Here is a 25934-nt window from a genome sequence, read left to right as displayed (position 1 = left end):
CTGGCCCCTGACAAGTGTTCAAAGAATATTTATGGAATAAATGAGTGTGAATTATAGCTGTGGTCAGAATAATTACATTCTACTAGCATTGATTTGGTAGCTATTTCACAGTTGGAGGAAAGATGGCACTGTGTCCTAGGAAGAACTGAAAATTTAAAACTGCAAAAATAGGAAAGCAAACATAATTAATTCTCTAATTAATAGTATTAGCAAAATTTTTATGCTGAGTTTTTTGGTAAAGAATTTCTGAACTAAGATTCAAAAGCAGAAACAATTGATAAAATAAAAATTAAAAGAACTGAAATGTAATTAAAGCAGCATAGGCTCTGGAATCAAACTCATCTGAGTTTGAATTCTGGCTTAATAATTATTAGCTATTTCATTTGTAAAATGTTCACCACAAATAATTCATATAAGGCCTAAATAATTCCTGACATGCAGCAAGCTTCCAATAAATAGTAGCTGTTGTTACTAATTTAATCTAGAGAAAAACAAGGAATATTTTACTAAAAATCACCAAATAGGGTCTCTGTGAAAGTCTGACCCAAGAGAAAAATATCAAGAGGTCCACTTTCCCTTTTTTTTCTCTCTCCCATTTTCACCCCACTCCCTCTCATGATAGCATTGTGAACATTACCTTTCCAATTTATGCCAAGAACCAATCTAAAGCACAGCTGTTCTCTCTCCCTGAAGTTCCTGGTATAGATCTTTCCTATACAAAAAAATAAATCATTTTCTAATTCACACTTTTCTGGTGGCAGGGAGATAATTGTTTATAATTAAAAAGCTTTTTCATCCAATTTCTACTGGGTTAGACTAAATCACAATACCGTCAAGCCAGGAAAGTAATTAAGCAGAGCAGGTGACAATGAGTCAGTGTATTTGTTGGAAAATTACGGGCCAAAAGTTAAAATAGGAGACTTAATTTCTATTCTCAACTTTGCCAATAATTTACTTAGAAATGTTAGGTGAGTTGTTTTATTGTTCTAGGCCTCAACTTCCTCACTTGTAGATGATAAGTTCTATGCTGAGACAACTGGCTCATATTCTGGAAAAAAAATAGAACTGCATCCCCACTCACTCCTTAAAAGTATAAAGTCCAGAGGACAGCACAAATATTTAACTATAAAAAGTGAAACTACATAATTTCTAGAGAGAATTGTTAATTGATGTGTTGATAATTTTGGAATAGGGAAGTTCTTTTAAAAGAAAACACAATCAAGAAGTCATAAATAAAAAGTGATACAGCTACATAAAAATTTAAATCCTCTTCTGGAAAAACATACTTCTACAAAAAAGCTCAAAAGATGAAAGAAAACTCATATAGAAAAATAAAGGTTACAGTCAAATAATTCACAGATAAAAATACAAATAGCAATCAAACATATAAAATGTTCCATTTCCTCATAATTAAAGACACAAAAATCAAACAGAGATATTTTAATCTATCCAACTGGTGAAATTTAATACATTTTAAAATACTAGATGCTGGCCAAGGTAAAGGAAGTAGGCATGCTTCTGTGTTGGTGAGAGTGTAAATTGGTGCTGCTCACCAGTGCTAATTCTTCCTACCTGTCTCTGAAGGATGTTTCAATCCTTCTCAGAGATACCCCTCTTATAGTATTCCCACTATCTGATTTGGCATCCTTCAAACAAATTTAATCTGGTACACTATGTGCAAATAGGTACACTGGTCTTGCTAACCCATTCCCCCATCACCTCCTCTGCCTTAAGGAAAATTCAATGTCTCCTTCAGTATGGCTCTTTCCCTCTCTTCTTCACTTTGGGGTCCCTTTCTCTCTGATAAACAAGTTCCACAAATTTCAAGAACCTAGCCTGTAAAATTCTTAATGCGTAGCCATTAGCAACTGACTGAGAAGAGGAAGCACAAAGATTTGGCTAAGTTCTTAAAATGGAAAAAAGAATACAAATTAATATATAAAGAAATTATCCTGTTACAGTTATTTTATTTATTTATTTTTAAGTTTCATTTATTTAGGTAATCTCTATACCCAATTCAGTGCTCTAACTCGTGACATGGGGATCAGGAGTCACATGCTCTTCTGACTGAGCTATTCAGGTGCCCCCTGCCACAGTTATTTTAAAGATAAAATCAAAATGGCTGAATATAATAGGATACTATTTTTTATGGACAAAAGTTATCATAAACTTACAAAATAATGTTTCTGTTTTCAAAAGCTACACAAATAATATTTTTCACAGAAAAAAATCACACCTCATGAATCAAAATAGCATGTAATTTATTATTTTTAAAAAAATCTTCACTGTGGACCCTTTCCAGGAGAAATTAAGTGCTGAATGGCAATTGATTTCACAATAAATTTAGAAGTAAATTAGAAAATGAAAACATAAGGAGACAGAAGGAATAATTCTATTTTCTCTTTCATTTGAATCAGCAATGAATCCATACATGAAATAGTCTAAACAATATATAATCCAACAAATAAACTATTAGTGGACATATTTTTTTTAAAAAGTATTGTCTTATGTGCATTTGGAAACACAACCCTGAAACCAAGGGAAGAAGTTTCAAAGAGATATTAAGTTTATTGGAAATATTTCCCTGATAACAAGTGATGAGCATTTTTTCATGTGTCTGTTCATCATTTGTATGTCTTCTTTGGAGAAATATCTGTTCATGTCTTCTGCCCATTTCTTGACTGGATTATTTGTTCTTAGGGTGTTGAGTTTGATAAGTTCTTTATAGATCTTGGATACTAATGAAAATATGTAAATGTAGATTTATACTATTGTCATTAAAGTGTAAGAATTGAACATTCCCATTTGCTTGAGTGGTTACTCACTTCAATAGCAAATATAATTTTCCAAGTTTGAATAAGAGGGAAATGAATGAAGCATATCAGCTGTTGTTTAACAAATTGATCACAGACTGACTTAATAAAAAGAGGATAGGAAAGAACAAAAAGAATGATTCCTTGAAAAAGAAGTAAGGTAAGTAAGATGTAATGTAAGTGTTTTCCATCATGTCCTTAGAATTTAAGAACACAGAGATGTGTATAAATGATCCCTAAAAAATGACTCTTAAGAGATAATTTTTAATAAATCTTTTCCAGGGGATCTTCTTTCCTCTTTTCCTCCCTGAACTCTTCCTTTGCTGTATACTTGGAAATATTTTCAGACTTAATATCTTTGCTGTGCAGCTGTTTGTTTAATTATCCCTTTGATGGAATATGCAGTTATAACAACAGCATAGATTGCCAATTTCCCAAATCAAAATCTACTTGAATTCTACTACTTTGTTAGAATATTTGTATGTACAGTTTGAAGATTGTAGAAAACTAGTTCTAATTTTATGTTATCACACTTTAGATATGTTTAAACATGTTTACATATGTAGCTCAAGTAAGTTATGATAAAATAAAACAATTTGGAGGGTTATATATTGCTTAAAAATAATCTGATATGTATGGCTCTAGGTAAGTGGATGAAAGCCAAAAACAAAAAGTGGGGGAGAAATCCCTAGCATGATGCAAAATTAAGAAAATCCAGCATTTAACATTACCCTCTGGTTAAAATGGTATCAGTTTACTATAGCAAATATTTTTATTAGTGAATATGTTGGTTTCTGACACACAATCTGACAGGTTGTCACTATTTTCTCAGTGAAGGGTGATTGTTTTTAATTAACCCTCATTGATGGACAGTTGGACTACATCAGAAATTTGATATTTATTTATTTATTTATTTATTTATTTATTTATTTATTATTTTTTATTTATTTGAGAGAGAGAGAGAGCATGAGCAGGGGAGGAGAAGAGGGAGAGCGGGGAGCCTGATGTGGGGCTCCATCCTGGAACTCTGGGATCATGACCTGAGTCAAAGGCAGACACTTAACTAAGCCGCCCAGTTGCCTCATGATTTATCTTTTCTTGAAAGTAAGCTGAAGTCTCATAGGGCAGTATGTGGCATTTATCAAAATTTTTTATTATTTCTTTTTTTAATGAATTCTTTTTATAAAGGTAACCAACATTAGTAGGCCTTCTAAAGAGATAGAAAAAGCCTAAAGCATTAAAGTAAATTAAAATATAAAAGGTCAAAATATAATTGTTTTAAAGTAAAGATGCCATTGTCTTAGTGTGCCATAATATTCACACAACTTGTAGAATTGTCCCAATGTACATGCTAGTAGTTTATTAGCCATGGACTAATATTTATCCTTCTGTAAGGTAAGGCTGATGGTAAAATATTAGAAAAAAATAAGATTCTAAAACTCTTATATTTCATGCAAAAACACAGATTAATAGATAGAATTTAGTAAATATAAAGGAACTAGACATCTTTATAACCTAAATGAGAAACTTTGAAACTCTTTTCAAGTAAATTAGGATACCTACTAGAAGTTGAAATTTTTCAAATAATTTTTAGCCAACCAGAAAAGTTTTCCAGTAAAATTATAGATGAACTAACAGTTATTCCAGAGTCTCAGCTAAGTGCTATAATCAATCCAAACAATGCCTCAGATCAATCTTCGACAAGACTCAAAAATAAGTACGTTGATATATTGTCTCACTCTAGACTTATCATTTATTTTGCCCATTAAAAATACCAACCAGCAATATATTTAAAACACAAAATTTTAATATATACTAGAAGTCTTACATCATTATTTGCTATCAATTGTAGGTAGTTTTCTGATTTTTTTCTCATTTTTTGTAAATATAATGGAAACAACAATGATAATGGATAAGGCCAAAATTAAAGATAATTTAATAGAGCAAAGAAAATATATTTTTACTAATCAGTGTTTTTGAGATCCCATTGCATGTAAAGTCATGTGTAAGAAATAATTTTAATTATGTATTATTACATTATTCTAAACTATAAATAAACAGGACATTTGAAGACCTCTTTTATCTTAACTGCCTAGTGTCTCTTTTCTCATAAACATATAATCTTAATATTTTCTTTTGGATTCTCCTTGTCAAACAGTTAATGTTCGTGTCTTTCTTCTGTAATTTTTCATATCTTCCTGGGTCATTTCCCAGTGGTTACCCAGTGGATATGCTATAGTTCCTGTAAGTTTTGAGAGTGGTAGCGTATACTTAATACTCAGAGGAGGGGTGCCTGGGTGGCACAGCGGTTAAGCGTCTGCCTTCGGCTCTTGGTGTGATCCTTGCATTGTGGGATCGAGCCCCACATCAGGCTCCTCTGCTATGAGCCTGCTTCTTCCTCTCCCACTCCCCCTGCTGTGTTCCCTCTCTCGCTGGCTGTCTCTATCTCTGTCGAATAAATAAATAAAATCTTTAAATAAAAAAAAGGAGAAAAAAGAGACTTTAAAAAAATACTCAGAGGAAATTAGAGAGTCCAGTGGAGAGTTGTCGGACAATCCACCTTTATACTCATTAATAAACAATTGTAAAAGAGAAATAAGCCTATTTAATTTTAGAAAAAAAATGAGCCAATAAAAAGTCTCAATTTGACAATTATTTTTTGAAAGATTTATTTATTTATTTTAGAGAGAGTGAGAGAGCACACATGTGTGTGCGCAAGCGAGCAGTGGGAGGGACAGAGAGAGAGGGAGACAGACTCCCTGCTGAGTGAGGAGCCTGACAAAGGACACCATCCCAGAACTCTGAGTTCACGACCTTAGCCAAAATCAAGAGCTGGCCACCTGACTGACTGAGCCAACCAGGCACCCCCCAATTTGACAGTTATACAAATATTAAAGCTTAACTTAAGAAATAATTTATCAAGGATGCCCTTGTGGCTCAGTCTGTTAAGCCTGCCTTTGGCTCAGGTCATGATCCCAGGGTCCTGGAATCGAGTCCTGCATCAGGCTCCTTGCTCAGAGAACCTGCTTCTCCCTCTGCCTGCCGTTCCACCTGCTTGTGCATGGGCACGCTCTCTCTCTCTTTCTCTCTGACAAACAGATAAATAAAATCTTTTAAAATGAATTTATCAATTTTTAGGAAAATAGTTTTTAAAGTTAGTAAATCCATAGAAAGTATGTAGAATATGATGTGCTGAGAAAATATTTAGGCAAGAGGAAATAAGTATATAAAATTTTAAATGAATGTGAAATTGTAGGACTGAATGGTTGGAGAGAAACTGTAAAATATCAGATTTGCCTGTGTCATATGAGTGGTACAATTTAAATTTTATAGCATAATAAGAAAGTAGGATCTTTTAGGGCTGAAATTATTGGAATAGGCTTTTGTCAAAGAGGTGATATTAGTCTTGTTTCTGAACAGTTTGGTAGACATTTGATAGGTGAAGATATAAGAGAATGGGGCTGTAGTCAGAGGCAATAATATAGCAAATGCAGAGTCTAGGGCAGATTGGCACCACTCATATTATACAAGCAACCTTGATTTATAAATAATGTATGCAACTGTTTGCTTTAGCCTACAAAATTATAAAAATCCTTAAGGGCAGAAACCATGTAATACAACTGCATGCCACAGGGTTTTGCATTTTTACAGGTTAGTCTACAAAACCGAAATCTAATTCACAAAATAATGATAAATACGAATTTGGTGAATATATGTGTTCCAGTGTTGACACATTTTTCATTCTCTTCATGTTTTGTTTTTTTCTTATCCTTATGAGGCAATCCTCATCTTGAACCCAGTTTTTATGATTGCATTCTAACTCTTGGAAAATAAAATGATTGAAACATATCTAGCCTCACCCAATAATGCTTTCACTTTATGTTATAAGGGCAAAAACAGGCATATAGAGCATCTAAGGATGATCCCAACAATTGTGGGCAAAGGAAGCAATTTAAATGTTTTTTTTTTTAATTTACCTACTTGAATCAGAACATAATGAGGTTAGAAAAGGAAGTTGAGCTGTAGTCAAACAGTAAAAATCCGCTTAAGAATGGTGCACTGGGTGTTATACGCAACTAATGAAGCATTGAACTTTACATCGGAATCCAGGGATGTACTGTATGGTGACTAACAAAATATAATAAAAAATCATTAAAAAAAAAGAATGGGTTAAACTCGGGGCGCCTGGGTGGCACAGCGGTTAAGCGTCTGCCTTCGGCTCAGGGCGTGATCCCAGCATTATGGGATCGAGCCCCACATCAGGGTCTTCCGCTGGGAGCCTGCTTCTTCCTCTCCCACTCCCCCTGCTTGTGTTCCCTCTCTCGCTGGCTGCCTCTATCTCTGTCAAATAAATAAAATCTTTAAAAAAAAAGAATGGGTTAAACTATGATGAGGTTAAGGAGGCACTCTCTTTAGGCATAAAATATAAGGCGAACCTCAACACTCAGTAACGAAGATACATATTTAACTCACTATTTTAAATATCTAAATTAATGTAAAAAAGTCTATGATGAACAAAATATCAAAATCAAAACAAAAGCAAAAACAAAACAAAACAACAACAACAAAATGACATGATCCTACCCTGTACTTGTATGACTCACCTCAATCACCTCACCCTAATCTGAGTTTTTGTTTCATCCTTAAATTGAGTGTCTTAATTGACTGATTTCAGTCCAGGCTCTGAGTCTTAACACTTTTTCATATGGCACCTTCCTGAGACCCTTCACTAAATGCCATTTTAGGATTCAAAACATATCAGCACTTTACCTCTGGATAGACCTTTGTTATTACAAACTTCACTCAAGGTCCCATTATTGGTGCACTCTTACCAAGTGGGATAACTGTGTTTATCAGGTGTCTGCACCTTAAGGCTCTTCAGCTCTTCCAGCTCCCAGTTTTCTTTCGGCTCTCCACCCTCCTGCCAGAGGTAGAATGTAAAGACTGAAGCCTAGACTCAACCTGTTCTCAAAAACACCTTCCCCCTGGAAATAAGTAAAAGTGGAGGTTTTGGAGATTGTGGAGAAAGCAACTGCAGTGACTTTCGCCTGTCATTACAACATAAAAGAAAAAACAAATCAAGACAACTCTGGCTTTCCCGCCGGTCTTAAGCTCGAACATTTTACATCAAGTCCGCGTGCTCCTCCACCACACAAGCGGTCTGAAAAGCCAGAATTAAGAGGGCTTCTGGCAAGTCCGTGGGCCACGCCCCCTGGGCAGATAAGCTTTCCTTATTGGCTTGGCAACCTGTCACTCAAATCTGGCTCCCACTCCGGCTAACCATTCACGTAGTTTGGTTGCGTCTTGGTGTATTTAATGTTGCCAATAACGAGGGATTTTTTTTTTTTTAAGCCGAGTACAGGTCGTGCTGCAATTAGTTCATTGAAAACTCAGTTGCTCTCTGAGCGCTTGGACAGAGACTGCTTTCGGCTTTTTTTTCTGCTGATCGTTAAGATCTTCTATAGAGAGCTGCAACAATGCCCAAAAGAAAGGTAAGTGAAATGGGAAGATAGAAGGGGGTTAAGCGACTGAAATACATATTTCCTAATCCGCAGAGATTTTTTAAAAAGCATTTTGGCTTCTAGTTAGATTTTGTGATGTACTGAATGGAAGGGGAAGGAAGGCAAAGAAAGATCGGTGTAAGATTTAGGATGGTCTTGCATGCAACTAGTAGTTCACTTTCGGCTTGTTTTGTTTAAGGGAATTAAATCGTTTAAGAGGTGTCTCCATGCTGAATTATAAACAGCCATAGCGCTGTGCTGTCGCTTCCTACCCCACCCCCCTTCCTCCGCTTACCCTATTGGAGAACACTTCTCTCAACCACACTTCCAGGCACCAGTTTCCTCCTCAGCCTCGGGCTTTTTTCCGGGAACCGTCCCGTTTGGGGTAACTTAAGCCACGGCTATCTCCCGTATTTGTCTTTGTTCTTCCCGTTTTCTTTTTCCTTTTTTTTTCCCCTTCCCTCCTCCACTTCTTGTCATGCCAGATGGCTATGCAATGGTAATCCTGTGCCATTAGGCGGCGCAGACTTCAAACTGTCCTAGAGAAGGGAGAGATTCACCTCTGCAATTAGCAACTTTAGGGCTAGAGAAGGGAGAGATTCACCTCTGCAATTAGCAACTTTAGGGCTAAGACCTCTGGGGTTCACCAAACTCTCTGTGTAAAGGTGGAGGGATGGCAAGAGAACTGAGTAAAATAAACTGTTGCTGATGTTGGGGTAGCATGGATTTGTTCCCTTTCAGATATGCAGAATTGATCTGAGCTATTCCAGGGCTACAGGTATTCTGCAAACCCCGCGCTTCAAAATTTGTGACTCCTTTCTTGGACAGGAGATAAATTCACGCCCGGTGTTTGAGTGTTTGTTTGTTGTTGTTTGGGGGGGGGGATCCATTAGAAGTGAAATCAAATGATGTTTCATTGCTTGATAAAATTGTAAAAACACTGTGCTGATGTAAAGCATTGTGTCTGTTTTGATATTATACCTATTTATCTGTCTACCATCCCTATTTCTAGAATATAGGAGTAAGACCGAAATTCCCCCGTGCTCTGGGGCTGTGAGTATGAATCATGTAATAGCTTGATAATTCCCAGGCTGGAGGGCTGCTCAGATACAGAAAGCAATGGTTTTTAATAACCATCCCCCTTCCTGAGATTCCCGCCGCTGAGCTTTTCTAGGCTTGTGCGATGGGTCGTGCTATTTTACGGACCTGAGAGCAACCTTGTAGCAGGTAGTGGTGGGAAGTTTAAAATCCGTGGTCGGCTCCTCAGAATAACGCACTGACATTGCAAAAGTTCCCTCCAAAAAAAGAAAAAAGAAAAAAGAAAAAGAGCGGCAGACAAAAAGAGAGAGAGAAGGAAAGAAAGAAAGAGAAAGAAAGGAAAAGAGAGAAAGAGAGAGAGAAAGGAAGGAGAGAGAAAAGAAAAAAGCATTGAAGCATTGTTGGGGTTGTAGTTCTTGTATGAAAAACTTGAGAATAGTCCAGTCAGTAGAGAGGACCCAATAAGTACAATCGCATATAAAACATAAGCCAAAATAGGTAAATTGCATGAACCTCCGCCTTCATTCTGCTGGCCCCCACACTTTTTTTTTTTTTTTGGCTTTACCACTGGCTACAGCAGGTGGATTTTAAAATTTAAAAGGTTTGTTTTTAGGAGACGCAATTTACACACAAGGATGGAATTAACTATCAGTTGTGTAAATTTATGTCTTGAGAATGCATTTGCATCTTTGTGCACATTTGCACGTCAGTGGACAGCAGTATGTAGCATGCTACTAAGAAATAACACGCGGCTACCTGAGTCAGAATCCAGGAAAAAAATCATAAGTGGTTATATTACAACTGTAATCCATGCAATATTTTCTGATCTATGTGTTTATATCGATGATTTTATTCCTGTGTGGTTTTCTCATCTGTATAGGCTGCCGGTCAAGGTGATATGAGGCAGGAGGTGAGTTTGTTTGTTTTTTGTTTGTTTCTTTGCTTTTTGTTTTGTTTTGTTTTTAGTTTTATAATCTGTCTGAAAAAATCCACTTGCTTTATGAATTTGAGACACATAAACAGCTAAAACATAACACTGGTTTGTATATTTGAACCATATGAGTACCGATATGGCATGCCAGTGAGCTCTTTCGGAAGTATAGCAGGTATTAAAAATTCCAAACTTCTTGAAATCAAGGACCTTACACGCTTAAGATCTGGAGAGAGCTTCTTCCTTTTAAGCAAAAAAAAAAAAAATTGCTTTGTCAGTTTGCAAGAAGGGGCTATATTTTTATTCCCCTGTTATTAGCCATTGTGTTCATTTAGCTTAGCAATTGAAGTTTAATTTGAGATTTTTTTTTCCTTATCTACATAAAGGGTCCAGGGGAGGGAAAATAAAAATTTATATTTCTACTATTTTCTACTCAAGTTCAAACTTCTTTAAAAACAATGTTCATGTAGTGTTACACTAAATATTTCACAATATAAATAATTCTAGTTTTATGTATCCATAATTCTATCCATAATTATTTTTTTTTTACTCATAGCCAAAGAGAAGATCAGCCAGACTGTCTGCTGTAAGTGGTCTTTTAAAAAAAAAGATTCCCATGTATTGTAAAATGTAATTTTAAAATTCAGGGAATTCTGGACAATACTAGTAACTTTATACAAGATTTATTTTGGATAAAGTAAAAAACTTTCACATTAAGGAAATGATTTCGTTTTTTTTTCCTAGCACTCAGTCTGAACTATATCCATTTATTTAAATTAAAATATTTGATTTCATTATTAGTGATCTTTCCTTAATTATGATTTCCTCCTTTCCCACCATGATTTGTATTTTTTAATGCAGATGCCTGTGCCCATTATACCAGAGTTGAAGCCCAAAAGAACATCAACTCCAAAGGTAAATATTCAACATGCAGTGTTGAGAGAAAATTGCTTTACTTCAGAATACTTTTTGGGGGAAAGGCATGCAGCTTATCATCTTGCTTTCTTCATTTTCTGTTTAGTTAGTAATATATTACACTATACCATATGGTACATGTAAGTTTTTTGAGTAAGGATATTTGTTCATGTTCTGGGATTGTCTACCATGTTTTGGCATTTTCATTAGGAAGAAACAAAACAAAATTTTAGTTGGATAGACCTGTAAAATGTACATGCCTTTGACATATAGTCACCCTACCAGTATTCCTGGGAAACCAAAAGGTGTAAACTGTAGTAACCAAAGTAATAATAGTAGTAACTAACATTTGATAATACTTTACAGCTTGTGAAGTGTTCTCACATACATTATTTTTAAATGAACACAATTTATTTCATATAGAATTCTATACTCTGATGTTGTGGTTAACAACATTAGAAATAGAAATAGCCTCAATATTAAGTTCACTTTTCCCCCTATATTATTTATTTATTCATTTATGTGTATAAATATAATACAATTAATTTTTTAAATTGCTTTATTGATGTATGGTTAATATTTTAAAGATTGGTTAAATTCCTAAAATCATAAAAGGTTAAAGCTAGGAGGAACATTAAAGTCATCAAATCCCATCATTTTGTGATTGGAGAAATTATAAATTATAGTCATATTTATAAATGCTTTGAATTCCTTCATTAAAAACCTGTTAAAACTAGGGCAAGTGAAGTTTTAGCAATAATAAGTGACAACAGAAGAGAAAGGTATTTAAATATTTTTCTCTACCTCACATTTCAAGGTCACTATTCTTTAAAATTAGGTACCCAATTTCTAGGTTATTGAGATAGTTGGGGCACTTCGGTTGCTCAGTGGGTTAAGTGTCTGCTCTAGGCTTAGGTCATGATCTCAGGGTGCTGGAATACAGCCCAGCATCTGGCTCCCTGCTCAGTGGGGGAGTCTTGCTTCTCCCTCTCCCTCTGCACCTTCTCCCCACTCATGCTCTCTCTCTCTATCTCAAATAAACAAATAAAATCTTTTAAAAGAGATATTAAACACTTTATTTCCTTTAAAAATAGAAGATAGGGGCGCCTGGGTAGCGCAGTCGTTAAGTGTCTGCCTTTGGCTCAGGGCGTGATCCCGGCGTTCCGGGATCGAGTCCCACATCGGGCTCTTCTGCTGGGAGCCTGCTTCCTCCTCTCCCACTCCCCTGCTGTGTTCCCTCTCTCGCTGGCTGTCTATATCTGTCACATAAATAAATAAAATCTTAAAAAAAAAAAATAAAAATAAATAAAAATAGAAGATAATGCTACAATAAAACAAATACTATATAATCATGGACTTTAAAATGCATTAACCTACTAGGCTCTCAGTTTCTTGTGTGTTAAAATAGTAATAATATACCTATATTGTATTTTATAGTTTCTAAAGAAATTTCACATATATTTTATCATTTGCTCCTTAGAACATCCCTACGAGGTAGGTGTTATTACACTTATTTTTACATATAAAAGACATGCACACAAAGATTTATACTTTTGCTCAAGATCACATCAAGTAAGTAGCAGTACTGGAATTCAGACACAGGTTTTCTGGCCCTTAATCCTGTGCTCTTTACACACATAGGCAAAGAGATTTCTTGGTCATGATTCGAGTCATTTCAAACTTGTAGATACATATATTGAGTCACTTCTGTCCCCAGGTTATCTCTTTCAAATATATCTAAAGTGATGCTCTTGCTAACATAGTATTTCTTTTAATTATTAGCACTGGAAGCTTTGCTATCAACAAATACCTGTTACTAATTATTAGACATGACAGATAAACTCCCCCTCCAGTCAGAAGAGTTAATTTATCAAAGTCTACTCTGATGCAGTTAGCTCTGATTGGCCACTGGTCAGTATTCTAACTTGTTGCTTCTCATCTAAAAGAAAGTTTATTTGATTTATATCAGAAGAACATTACTCTTTTTATAAAAAAAAGATTTTATTCATTTATTTGAGAGAGAGAGAGCACAAGTGGGGGAAGAGGAAAACCAGGGTTGGGGGAGCAAAGGGGAAGGGAGAGGGACAAGCAGACTCTGTGCTGAGTGTGGAGCCCTAGGCAGGGCTCAATCCCAGGACTCTGAGATCATGACCTGAGCCGAAACCAATAGTCCCACACTTAACCAACTGAGCCACCCAGGTGTCCCAGAACATTATTCATTTTTAATGCTGCCTTAGGTTTAGGATGAAACTAGAAGTGTCAAGTGAAATTTTTGTTGATATTAAGTTTATATGGATATTTCCAAGCTTTTGTAAATCATTACAGCAGCTGGTAAAATGACTTGGGCCATTTAATTAACACATCAATTAAGTTGTATATTTGTTTTTATTATTCTGTGTTGCTGGACAGAAAATGAAGACAAAAAATGATATGATGGAAAGAAATACAGATGCAGGTGCCAAAGCAATAGCTGAAAACAAGCAAGAGGAAGTTATTAAAGGAGAATGTAATGCTGAAAATGCTGAAAATGAAGAAGCCAAAATTATGGAGGTATTTTACAATATTAACAGACTTGTCCATTTGAAAGTTTAACAATGGGTGCTACTGAAAAAAATCTTATTTGCCTTGTACTTTAAAAGTTGGGAGACATTAAACGAGTAGTGATTCTATAGTGTCTTAGTCCGTTCCAGCTGCTATAACAAATACCACAGACTAGGTGACTTATAAACAACAGAAATTTATTTCTACGGTTCTGGAGGCTGGGAAGTCCAAGATCAAAGCACCAGCATTTTTGGTGTCTGGTGAGGTATATAATCTGTTTTTTTACAAAGCAACCTTCTTGGCTGTGTCCTGACATGATGGAAGGGGTGAGAGAACTCTCTGGGGTGTCTTCTGTAAGGGTACTAATCTCATCCATGAGGGCTCTACCTTCATGACCTAATCACCTCCCATAGGCCCTATCTCCAAATACTATCACACTGGGGATTAGGTTTCATCATATAAATTTTGGGGGACACAAATATTCAGTTTATGGGATATAATATAATGGTATCTAAGGGGAAAATAAGAAACTGAACTTAAAATATGAGAATTTACAGGTATGGGTAGTGGGAGTAGTGGATCACCATTGCTATTAAGAGAATAATGCAGTGATCATGACATATTAAATACAGAGCAAACCTCTACTACTTTTGCTGGCACATGGGCTATTTGTAAATCCCTTTCCAAGATCATATGATTCATTTTCCTCTGCAGACTACAAAACAAATCATTATGTAAATGTTTCTTATGGGTCTCTATTTACATATTTAATGCATATCTTATTTTTAGATATTAGAGTAAAACAATGAAAATGAGATATAGTCCCAATTTACAAATCAAAGCTGTGCATTTAGGGAAAAATTTTTTTCTAAGTGATCCTGTGTTAAAAGGTAAAACAATTTTCATTTTTATTTTATTTATTTAGTTTTTAATTTAAATTCCAGCTAATATATAGTATAATAGTATTTCAGGTGTAGAATTTAGTGATTCATCACTTACATACTGCAGCTAGTGCTCATCACAATTGCCCCCCTTAATATCCATCACCCATTTAACTGACCCCTCAACTACCTCCCCTCTGGCAACCATCAGTTTGTTCTCTAGAGTTTAGAGTCTGTTTTTTGGTTTGCCTCTCATTCTTTTTTTCTGCTGTGTTCATCTTTTTTGTTTCTCAAACTCCACATATGAGTGAAATCATATAGTACGTGTCTTTTTGTCAATGACCTATTTCATTTAGCATAAGACTCTCTATCTCCATCCACATCATTGCAAATGGCAAGATTTCATTCCTTTTGATGGCTGAGTAATATTTCATCATATATATATATATATATATATCACATCTTCTTTATCCATTCATCAGTCCATGGACATGGGGCTCTTTCCATAATTTCACTATTCTTGATAATGTTGCTATAAACATCAGGGTGCATGTGACCCATTGAATCAGCATTTTTGTATCCTTTGGATAAATACCTAGTAGTGCAGTTTCTGGATCATAGGTTAGTTCTGTTTTTCACTTTTTAAGGAAACTCTAGAAGGTTTTTCTCAGTGGCTACACCAGTTTTTATTCCCACCAAGAGTGTAAGAGGGTTTTCCTTTCTCTGCATCCATACCAACACATGTTGATTCCCATTTGTTAATTTTAGCCATTCTAACAGGAATGACGTGCTATCTAATTGAGTTTTGATTTGTATTTCCCTGATAATTAAGTGATGTTGAACAACTTTTCATGTGTCTTTAGCCATCTGTATGTCTTCTTTAGAAAAATGTCTGTTCTTATCTTCTGCCCATTTCTTAACTGGATTGTTTGTTTTTTAGGTGCTGAATTTCATTACTTCTTCATATATATTGGATACTAACCTTTTATCACATATGTCATTTACAAATATCTTCTCCCACTCTGAAGATTGCTTTTTAGTTTTGTTGATTGTTTCCTTTGCTGTGCAGAAGCTTTTCATCTTGATGAAGTCCCAAATGTTCATTTTTGCTTTTGTTTCCCTTGCCTTGGTAAACATTTCTAGTAAGAAGTTGCTTTGGCTGATGTCAAAGAGGTTACAGCCTGTGTTCTCCTCTAGGATTCTGATGTTTTCCTGTCTCACATTTAGGTCTGTCATTCATTTTGAATTTATTTTAGTGTATGGTGTAAGAAAGTGGTCCAGTTTCATTCTTCTGCATGTGGCTGTCAAGTTTTCACAGCACCATTTCTTGAAGAGACTGTCTTTTATCCATTGGATATTCTCTCCTGCTTTATTGAAAACTAGTTGACCATATAGTTGTGGGTCCATTTCTGGGTTTACTATTCTATTCCATTGGTTTATGTGTCTGTTTTGGGGCCAGTACCATACTGTCTTTTTTTTATAATAATATTTTTATTATATTATGTTAGTCACCATACAGTACATCCCTGGTTTTTGATGTAAAGTTCGATGATTTCATTAGTTGTGNCCCAGATTTTGATGTAAAGTTCGATGATTCATTAGTTGTGTGTAACACCCAGTGCACCATGCAATACGTGCCCTCCTTATTACCAATCACCAGCCAATCCCATTCCCCACCCCCCTCCCCTCTTTAGCCCTCAGTTTGTTTCTCAGAGTCCAAAGTCTCTCATGCTTCATTCCCCAGTCTGATTACCCCCCCCTTTCTTTATCCCTTTCTTCTCCTACTGATCTTCCTAGTTCTTATGTTCCATAGATGAGAGAAATCATATGATAATTGTCTTTCTCTGCTTGACTTATTTCACTTAGCATTATCTCCCCCAGTGCCATCCATGATGCAGCAAATGTTGAGGAATTGTTCTTTCTGATAGCTGAGTAATATTCCATTGTATATATGGACCACAACTTCTTAATCCAGTCATCTGTTGAAGGGCATCTCGGCTCCTTTCACAATTTCGCTATTGTGGATAATGCTGCTGTGAACATTGGGGTGCATATGGCCCGTCTCTTCACTCCGCCTGTATCTTTGGGGTAAATACCCAGTAGTGCAATGGCTGGATCATAGGGTAGCTCAATTTTTACCTTTTTAAGGGACCTCCACTCTGTTTTCCAGAATGGCTGCACCAACTTGCTTTCCCACGAACAATGTAAGAGGGATCCCCTTTCTCCACATCCTCCCCCAAAATTGTTGTTTCTTGCCTTGTCTATCTTTGCCATTCTAACTGGCGTAAGGTGGTATCTCAGTGTGGTTTTGATTTGAATTTCCCTGATGGCTAATGATTTTGAACATTTTTTCATGTGTCTGTTAGCCATTTGTACGTCTTCATTGGAAAACTGTCTGTTCATATCTTCTGCCAATTTTATGATTTGTTTATTTGTTTTTCGTGTATTGAGTTTGAGAAGTTCTTTGTAGATCTTGGATACCAGTCTTTTATCTGTAGTATCATTTGCAAATATATTCTCCCATTCCGTGGGCTGTCTCTTAGTTTTTTTGACTGTTTCCTTGGCTGTGCAGAAGCTTTTTATCTTGATGAAGTCCCACAAGTTTATTTTATCTTTTGTTTCTCTTGCCTTTGGAGATGTGTCATGAAAAAGGTTGCTGTGGCTGATGTCGTAGAGGTTGCTGCCTATGCTCTCCTCTAGGATTTTGATGGATTCCTGTCTCACATCGAGGTCTTTCATCCATTTGGAGTTTATCTTTATGTATGGTGTGAGAGAGTGGTCAAGTTTCATTCTTTTGCCTGTAGCTGTCCCATTTTCCCAACACCATTTATTGAAGAGACTGTCTTTATTCCACAGGATGTTTTTTCCTGCTTTATCAAAGATTAGTTGCCGAAAGAGCCGAGGGTCCATTTCTGGGTTCTCTATTCTGTTCCATTGGGTATGGTGTGAGAGAGTGGTCAAGTTTCATTCTTTTGCCTGTAGCTGTCCCATTTTCCCAACACCATTTATTGAAGAGACTGTCTTTATTCCACAGGATGTTTTTTCCTGCTTTATCAAAGATTAGTTGCCGAAAGAGCCGAGGGTCCATTTCTGGGTTCTCTATTCTGTTCCATTGGTCCATGTGTTCATTGTTATGTTGATTGGGATAGCATTTAAAGTGTAGATTGCTCTGGGTAGCATGGACATTTTAACTATGTTAATTCTTCCGATCCATGAGCATGGCATACCGTCTTGATCACTACAGCTTTGTAATATAACTTGAAGTCTGGAATTGTGGTGCTTTTAGCTTCTCTTTTCTTTTTCAAGGTTGCTTTGGCTCTTCGGGGCCTTTTGTGGTTCCATATAAAATTTAAGATTGTTGGGGCGCCTGGGTGGCACAGCAGTTAAGCGTCTGCCTTCGGCTCAGGGCGTGATCCCGGCATTATGGGATCGAGCCCCACATCAGGCTCCTCTGCTATGAGCCTGCTTCTTCCTCTCCCACTCCCCCTGCTGTGTTCCCTCTCTCACTGGCTTCTCTCTCTGTGTCGAATAAATAAATAAAATCTTTAAAAAAAATTAAGATTGTTCTAGATCTTTGAAAAATGCTATTGAAATTTTGATAGGGATTACATTAAATGTGCAGTATACTTTGGTTAGTATAGACATTTTAACAGTATTTGTTCTTCCAATCTGTGAGCATGGAATGGATTTTCATTTCTTTGTACCAGCTTCAATTTCTTTCACCAATGTTTTACATTTTTCAGAGAACAGATCTTTTAGCTTTTTGACTAGGTTTATTCCTAAGTATCTTATGGTTTGTGGTGCATTTGTAGAGGGGATTGAGTCCTTCATTTCTTTTTCTGCTCCTTCATTATTGGCTTATAGAAATGCAACAGATTTCTCTACATTGATTTTATATCCTGCAACTTTACTGAATTCCTTTATCAATTCTAGAAGTTTTTTGGTGGAGTATTTTGGGTTTTCTCTTTATAGTATCATCTCATCTGCAAATAGGGAAAGTTTGACTACTTCCTTGCTGATTTGGGTGCATTTATTTCTTTGTGTTGTCTCATTGCTGAAGCTAAGACTTCCAGTACTATGGTAAATAGCAATGGTGAGAGTGGACATCCCTGTCTTGTTTCTGTAGAGGAAAAACTCTTAGTTTTTCTCCATTAAGAATGATATTAGCTGTGGGTTTTTCATATATGGCATGTGTGATGTTGAGGTATGTTCCCTCTTCTCCTACTTTGTTGAGGTTTTTTAACAAAATGATTGTTGTACTTTGTCAAATACTTTTTTTTTGCATCTGAGAGGTTCATATGGTTCTTTTCTTTTATTAATGTGGTATATCACTTTGATTTATTTGCGAATATTAAATCACCTTTCCAACCTAGGAATAAATCCCACTTGATCATGGAGAATGACCTTATCAATGTATTGTTGGATTGGGCTTGCTAGTATTTTATTGAGAATTTTTGCATCCATGCTCATCAGGGATATTGGCCTGTAGTTCTTTTTTTAATGGAGACTTTATCTGGTTTTGGTATCAGTGTAATGCAGGCCTCATAGATGAATTTGGAAGTTTTCCTTCCATTTCTATTTTCTGAAATAGTTTGAGAAGAATAGGTATTAGCTCTTCTGTAAATGTTTGGTAAAATTTGCTTGTGAAGCCATCTTGCCCATGGGATTTTGTTTTTTGGGAGATTTTTAATTGCAGATCCAATTTCTTTGCTGGCTATGGGTCTGTTGAAATTTTCTATTTTTTCCTGTTTCAGTTTCGGTAGTTTGTATGTTTTTAGGAATTTATCCATTTCTCCCAGATTGTCCGATTTTGTGGCATGTATTTTTTCATAATATTCTCTTAAAATCATTTGTAGTTCTATGGTATTGATTCTTATTTCTCTTCTTTCATTTTTGATTTTATTTATTTGGGTCCTTTCTCTTTTCTTTTGGATAAATCTGGCTAGGGGTTTATCAATTTTACTAATTTTTCAAAGAACCACCTCCTGGTTTCATTGATCTGTTCTGGATTTTGTTGTTGTTTTTGTTGTTTCTATATCATTCATTTCTGCTATAATTTTTAGTAATTCCTTTCTTTTCCTGGATTTAGGCTTTGCTTGCTGTCTTTTATTAACTCCTTTAGGTGTAAGGTTAGGTTGCATATTTGAGATTTTTCTTGCTTCTTGAGGTAGATCTATATTGCTATTGCTTTCCTCTTAGGACCACTTTAGATGTATCACAAAGGTTTTGGATGATAATGTTTTCATTTTAATTTGTTTCCATATATTTTATTTTTTTTCTTTTGATATCCTGGTTGTCCCAGTCATTATTTAGTAGGATGTTCTTTAACTTCCATGTATTTGTGGTCTTCCCGAATTTTTTTTTCTTGTGCTTGACTTCAAGGTTCATAGCATTTTTGTAGGAAAATATGCATAGTACTATCTCAATCTTTCTGTACCTCTTGAAGCCTGACTTGTGACCTGATATGTGATCTATTGAGGAGAATGTCCCATGTTCATGTGAAAAGAATGTGTATTCTGCTGCTTTAAGATGAAATGCTCTGAATATATCTGTTAAGTCCATCAGGTCCAGTGTATCATTCAAAGCCATTGTTTCCTTGTTGATTTTCTGCTTAGATGATCTTTCCGTTGGTATAGATGGGGTGTAAAGTCCCTTACTATTATTGAATTATTATTAGTGAGTTCTTTTATGTTTTTTATTAACTGTTTTATATATTGGGTTCCCTCATGTTGGGTGCATAAGTATTTACAATTGCTAGATCTTCTTGTTGGATATACTCCTTTATTATGATAGAGTGTCCTTCTTCATCTCTTATTACAGTCTTTGGTTTAAAATCTAGTTTGTCTGATAGAAGTATGGCTACTCCAGCTTTCTTTTAATGTACATTAGCATGATAAATCGTTCTTCACCCACTCACTTTCAATCTGGAGATGTCTTGTGGTCTACAGTGAGCTTCTTATTAGCAGGATATTGATAGGTCATTTTTTTTTTATACATTCTGAAACCCTATGTCTTTTGTTTGGAGCACTTAGTCCATTTACATTCAGAGCAATTATCAAAAGATATGAATTTAGTGCCATTGTATTACCTATAACATTGCTGTTCCTGTAGATTATCTCTGTTCTTTTCTAGTCCTTGTTATTTTTAGTCCCTTTCTGCTCAAAAGGTCCCCTTTAATATTTCTTGCTGGGCTAGTTGTGTTCATGAATTCCTTTTGTTTTTGTTTGTCTTGGAAACTCTTTATCTCTCCTATTCTGAATGACAGCCTTGCTGTATAAAGTATTCTTGCCTGCATATTTTTCCCACTTAGTTCTTTGAACTTATCATGCCAGTCCTTCTGACCTGCCAGGTCTCTTTGGACAGTTCTGCTGCTAGCCTTATGTCTACCCTTGTAGGTTAAGGACTTCTCATCTCCAGCTGCTTTCAGAATTCTCTTTATCTTTGTATTTTTTCAAGTTGCACTGTGATACGTCATGGAGTTGACTTTTTTTTTTTTAATTTTGAGGGGAGTTCTCTGTGCGTCTTGGACATGAATGCCTGTTTCCTTCCCCAGATTAGGGATGTTCTCAGCTATAATTTGTTCAAATAAACCTTCAGCTCCTTTTTCTCACTCTTCCTCTGGCACTCATATAATACGATATTATTTTGCTTTGTGGTATTGCTGAGTTCCCTATGTCTACCTTAGTGATCTAATAGTTTTATTTCCCTCTTCTTTTCAGCTTCATTATTTTCCATAATTTTGTCTTCTATATCACTGAATCACTCTTCTGATTCATCCATGCTCATTTATGTGGCTTTCACTTGGGACTGCATCTTGGTTATAGCATTTAATTTTGGCCTGACTACATTTTATTTCTTTTACCTCTACAGTAAAGGAGTCTCTAATGTCTTCTATGCTTTTTTCAAGCCCAGCTATTATCCTTATAATTTTTGTTTTTTTCAGACATCTTACTTATATCTGTATTGATTAAACCCCTAGCTGTGAGTACTACCTCCTGTTTTTTTTTGTTTGTTTGTTTTGGTGAATTTGTCCATCTCATCATTTTGTCCAGAAAAGAAAAGAAGGAAGAAAAAGAAAAAAAAACTGACAAAAACAATAACTACAATAACAACAACAACAAAAGCAAAAAATCAAACAAAACAACAACAAAAGAAAACCAGATCCTGGGTGTGTTTTGGTCTGCTTGTTAAAAGAAACTAGATCCCAAGATAAAAATGAAAGAAAAATATATATATATATTAAATAAAATACATTTCAATGAAAAGAAACACAAAACAACAAATATATATATAAATATATATGGTACATATAAAAATAAAATTAAAAAAGAATAAAAGAAAGAATTGAAAAAATAAGAAAATAATTGAAAAAATAATAATAAAAATTAAAGTAGAAAGGAGGCTAGATACAATTTTTCCCCTAGAGCTGAAGCTTTACAGCACTCTATGATCAGTAAACTTGGTGTGAGCAAACTGTTTGTACTGGTCTTCTGGAGGAGGGGCCTGTTGCACTGATTCTTATGTGGACTTTCCCTAGTGGATATGCACCTCCAGTACACAAGGAGGCAGGACTTGGTCTAAGTGGCTAAGTGGCTCTGGACTGTTTTGGTGTCACTGTTTTGCTCCCTGAAGTCTTTTGGCACTGAGGGGTGGAATGAATATGGCAGCACCCTGTTCTCCAGCTATGGAGCTGAAAATTCATACCCCCAACTCTTCAGTGAGCCCTCATGGAAGAGCAATCAATAATCTTCTCTCCCTGATTTCTGTCAGAACCTCATGTTCACCCTGCCTGTGTCTGAGCTTTTTTATCTCAGGAATGCAAATGAGTTTCAAAACTCTAACTTTTAGGGACTCCCATAGCGTTGACCCCTGCTGTTCTCCCTGGGTAGGGTCTTGCCACACTTCTGACTTTTGCTGGACTTGTCCCAGTAAAGTAGTCCCATGACTGCACAGTGGTTCGAAGTTTATGGCAATACAGAGCAGAAAGCTGGCACCTAGACTCACTGTTCTCAGCCAGCTTCCCCGCTTCTATGCCTGGGAAAAGTGCAGCACTTAGGACCACCCTTTCTTCTTGGGGCCCAGGGGATCCTCAGACCATGGTGTCACGCCTGGAATTCTGCCCCGCTCTTCCATGTGAGCACCTTTAAGTCAGGCACGTCCTCCACTATAGCAGACTTCTAAAAATTCTAATTTTGCACTCCACTGCTTATATTACTATGTGGTAACATCCTTAAGTAGGCTCCCTCCCGTCTCCTGTATCTGCAGCTATATCACACCAGATTCAAGTCTCTGCACCTCCTACCTTCTAAAAGGTGGTCACTTTTCTACTTGTAGATTTGCAGTATTTGTTCTTTCAGACCTCTGATTTCTCGGGTGTCCAGAATGATTTGATAACTATCTAGCCTTATTCAAGGGATGAAATAAAGTTGGGGTCCCCCTGCCCCTCTGCCATCTTAACTCCTTCCTCTGTCTTGCTGCTTTTAGAATTTTTTCTTTATCACAGTATTTTGCAAATTTAACTACAATATGTCTTGGTGTTGGCATTTTTTTTTTTAAATCTTAATGGGAGTTCTCTGTGTGTCCTGGATTTGGATGTCTGTTTCCTTCCCCAGATTAGGGAAGTTTTCAGCTATATTTTCCTCAAATAAGCCTCCTGCCCCTTTTTCTCTCTTGTTTTTCCAGGATTCATACGACATGAATGTTATTTTGTTTGATGGAGTCACTGTGTTCCCTACGCTCATGTTCCAAAAGTTTTTTCTCTCTTCTGTTCAGCTTCATTATTTTCTACAATTCTATTTTCTATATCATTTATTTGTTCTTTTGCTGCTTCTATCCTTGTGGTCATTACATCGAGTTACTTTCAAATCTGTTACTGCATTTTTCATTTCAGCCTGATTGGTTTTTAGCTCCTGTATCTTTGTGGTAATGGACTTCCTGATGTCTTCCATGCTTTTTTCAAGCCCAGTTAAATTCTGAATCAAGCATATTACTTACATTTGTTTCTGTTAGATTCCTGGCTGTTACCTTTCCGTTCTTTCTTTTGTAGTGAATTCCTCTCTTGGCATTTTGTCTAGGTCTCTGTCTTCTTCTCTGTGTTAGGAAAGCCTATTGTGTTTCCTGCTCCTGACAGTAATGGCTTTATGAAGAAGAGGTCATATAATATCCAGGGCCCGGCCCTTCCAGAAGTGTCTCTTGTGTGTGCTGTGTGCACTCTGCTGCTGTGTTTTGGCTGCTCTGTCCCCAGGTCAGTAGTCTGCAGAGGTTCTCCTTGCTTGCAGTGGGCAGTGTTTGGACCTTGGCCAGAGTGTGGTGAGTTTTAGCTAGGTAAGCTCTGGTCTGCTTGTTAAAAGAGACTTGATACTAATTCCACTAGAACTGAAGTTTTGCAGAAGTCTATGGTCAGTAGATGGGGTGCATGCAGGGGTTTGAGCTGGTCTTCTGGGGAAGGGGCCCACTGTGCTGGTCCTTAGGCATATTTCCCTGAGAAAAGCAGCACCAGCAGAGTACAGGGGGGCAGGTCTTGGTGTAAGCAAGTAAGGCAGCCAGTGTTGGAGTTGTGCTGTTTACTAAGACTGATTTATGCTGAGGGACAAAGGAGGGAAATGGTGCCATCCTGCTCCTCTGTCCCTGGGTACCTCTAAAACAAACTCTGGTCTTTGAGCCCCATTGGTTGCAAAAACTCACAAAAATCAGCCCCTCTCATTTTCCCAGCAAATGGCTTTGGGGAAGTGTTTTCCTTCTGTGTATCCCTGTGCACACCACTCTCTCTCACCCTTCTCTATGACCAGGACTCCCATCCCTCTATAGCACCTACTATCCATTCCTCCCCCAAACCATGTGTCCACACATCCTGGCTTTTCGACTAGACCTCTTCACTGCTTCTATTTGTACAGCTTGTTTTATCAGTCCTCATGTAGATCTCTAGGGTATTCAGAATGATTTGATAGTTATCTAGCTGTGCTTCAGAGACAAGGCAAACCTAAGGTCCTCCTAGTACATTGCCATCTTAATTCTTCCCCCACAATCTACCTGATGAAAGACTTTTCAAGTAACTTTTTTCAAAGAAAACCTAAATCTCACTATTATAGAAACAAAATATTATTTCCTCAAGGAGTGCATTTTGCTTACTTATTGAGAATTGCTGATATAGAATATATGTCATTTTTCTATATTAACTCTGTTTCCTATATTTGTAATGAGAATTCTGTATATGAATACATTTTCCTGAATTTATTGTTCCAAATATCTATGTATACATGTTTGTGTGGAGATATTTTAGTTAATCCTATTTCTTAGAATGTTTTCCTTATCTTGTGGTATTTAGGAGGTGTTTTTCACAGGAAAATTACTTTCTTGAAAATGAAGTATCATTCTTTTCATAATATAGATATAATTCTGTCTAAATACTTAAGGAAAATAGTTCCAAATTTTCAAATATAATCTTTTTAAATTTTCTTTATATATATAGGCACCAGCTCCTGAAAAAGAACTTGAGGAAATGAAAGAAGAAAAAGATGAAGATGTTGAAGAAGAAGGAATAGAAAAGAAGGAAGTAGTGGTGGCAGCAGCAGGAGAAGATGAAAAAGATCAGGAAGGAGATGGAGAAGACCAACACAAAAAAGAAGAGAAAAGAGAAGATGGGAAAGAGAACAAAGATGGAAAAGAAAAAGGAGATAGAAAAGAAGATGAAGATGAAAAAGAAGATGGAACGGAAGAAGAGAAAAAAGAAAAAGGAGATGCAAAGGGTGAAGATGGAAAAGGGAAAGGAGAAGATAGCAAAGAGGAAGAAGAAGAAAAAGAGAAAGGAGATGAAAAAGAGGGTGAAAATGGAAAAGGGAAAGGAGAAAATGTTAAAGAATTTGAAGATGAAAAAGACACAGGAGAAGAAAAACAGGAAGAAGACAGAAAAGAGAATGAAGATGGAAAAGATAATGAAGATGGAAAAGAAGAGAAAGATGGAAATGAGGAGGAAGGTGGAAATGAGAAAGGAGAAGATGGAAAAGAGGGCAAACATGGAAAAGAGGAAGATGGAACAGAAGAAAATGGAACAGAAGATGGGAAAGATGGAGGAAAGGGAAAGGAAAATAAGAAGAAGGCTGAAGTGGGAAAAGAAGTAGCTGAAAAAGAAGAGGTCAAAAAAGATGAAAAAGAAGAAGAATCTCAGAGTATTGTTTAAAGCTGCCCTATATAGTTTCATAATTTGGTAATATGTGCCTCCATGTTGTAATGTTAATAGAGATGGATATTTTTACCAAATATTTTATAAACACAGCTTTTCTTTAGCATCGGTTTAATTTCAGAACATTATCATACT

At 36.2% G+C, this 25934-nt stretch overlaps 1 protein-coding gene across 1 annotated transcript in view; it reads left to right on the top strand.

The window, feature by feature from the left end:
- The first annotated feature begins 8090 nt into the window (after positions 1-8090).
- HMGN5 (high mobility group nucleosome binding domain 5) overlaps positions 8091-25934 on the top strand; it is a 140059-nt gene continuing 122215 nt past the window's right edge. Inside the window, exons 1-6 of the mRNA XM_034649030.1 lie at positions 8091-8305; positions 10233-10262; positions 10840-10869; positions 11145-11198; positions 13608-13748; positions 25089-25143. Coding sequence (XP_034504921.1) covers positions 8291-8305; positions 10233-10262; positions 10840-10869; positions 11145-11198; positions 13608-13748; positions 25089-25143 — 325 coding nt within the window. The 5' untranslated portion in view covers positions 8091-8290. The remainder of the gene's footprint in view (positions 8306-10232; positions 10263-10839; positions 10870-11144; positions 11199-13607; positions 13749-25088; positions 25144-25934) is intronic.

This window comes from Ailuropoda melanoleuca, chromosome X (genome assembly GCF_002007445.2).
Source record: "Ailuropoda melanoleuca isolate Jingjing chromosome X, ASM200744v2, whole genome shotgun sequence".
Classification (NCBI taxonomy): Eukaryota; Metazoa; Chordata; class Mammalia; order Carnivora; family Ursidae; genus Ailuropoda; species Ailuropoda melanoleuca.
Note: the sequence above shows the minus strand (reverse complement) of the source record. Positions and strands in the feature narration are given on the sequence as shown.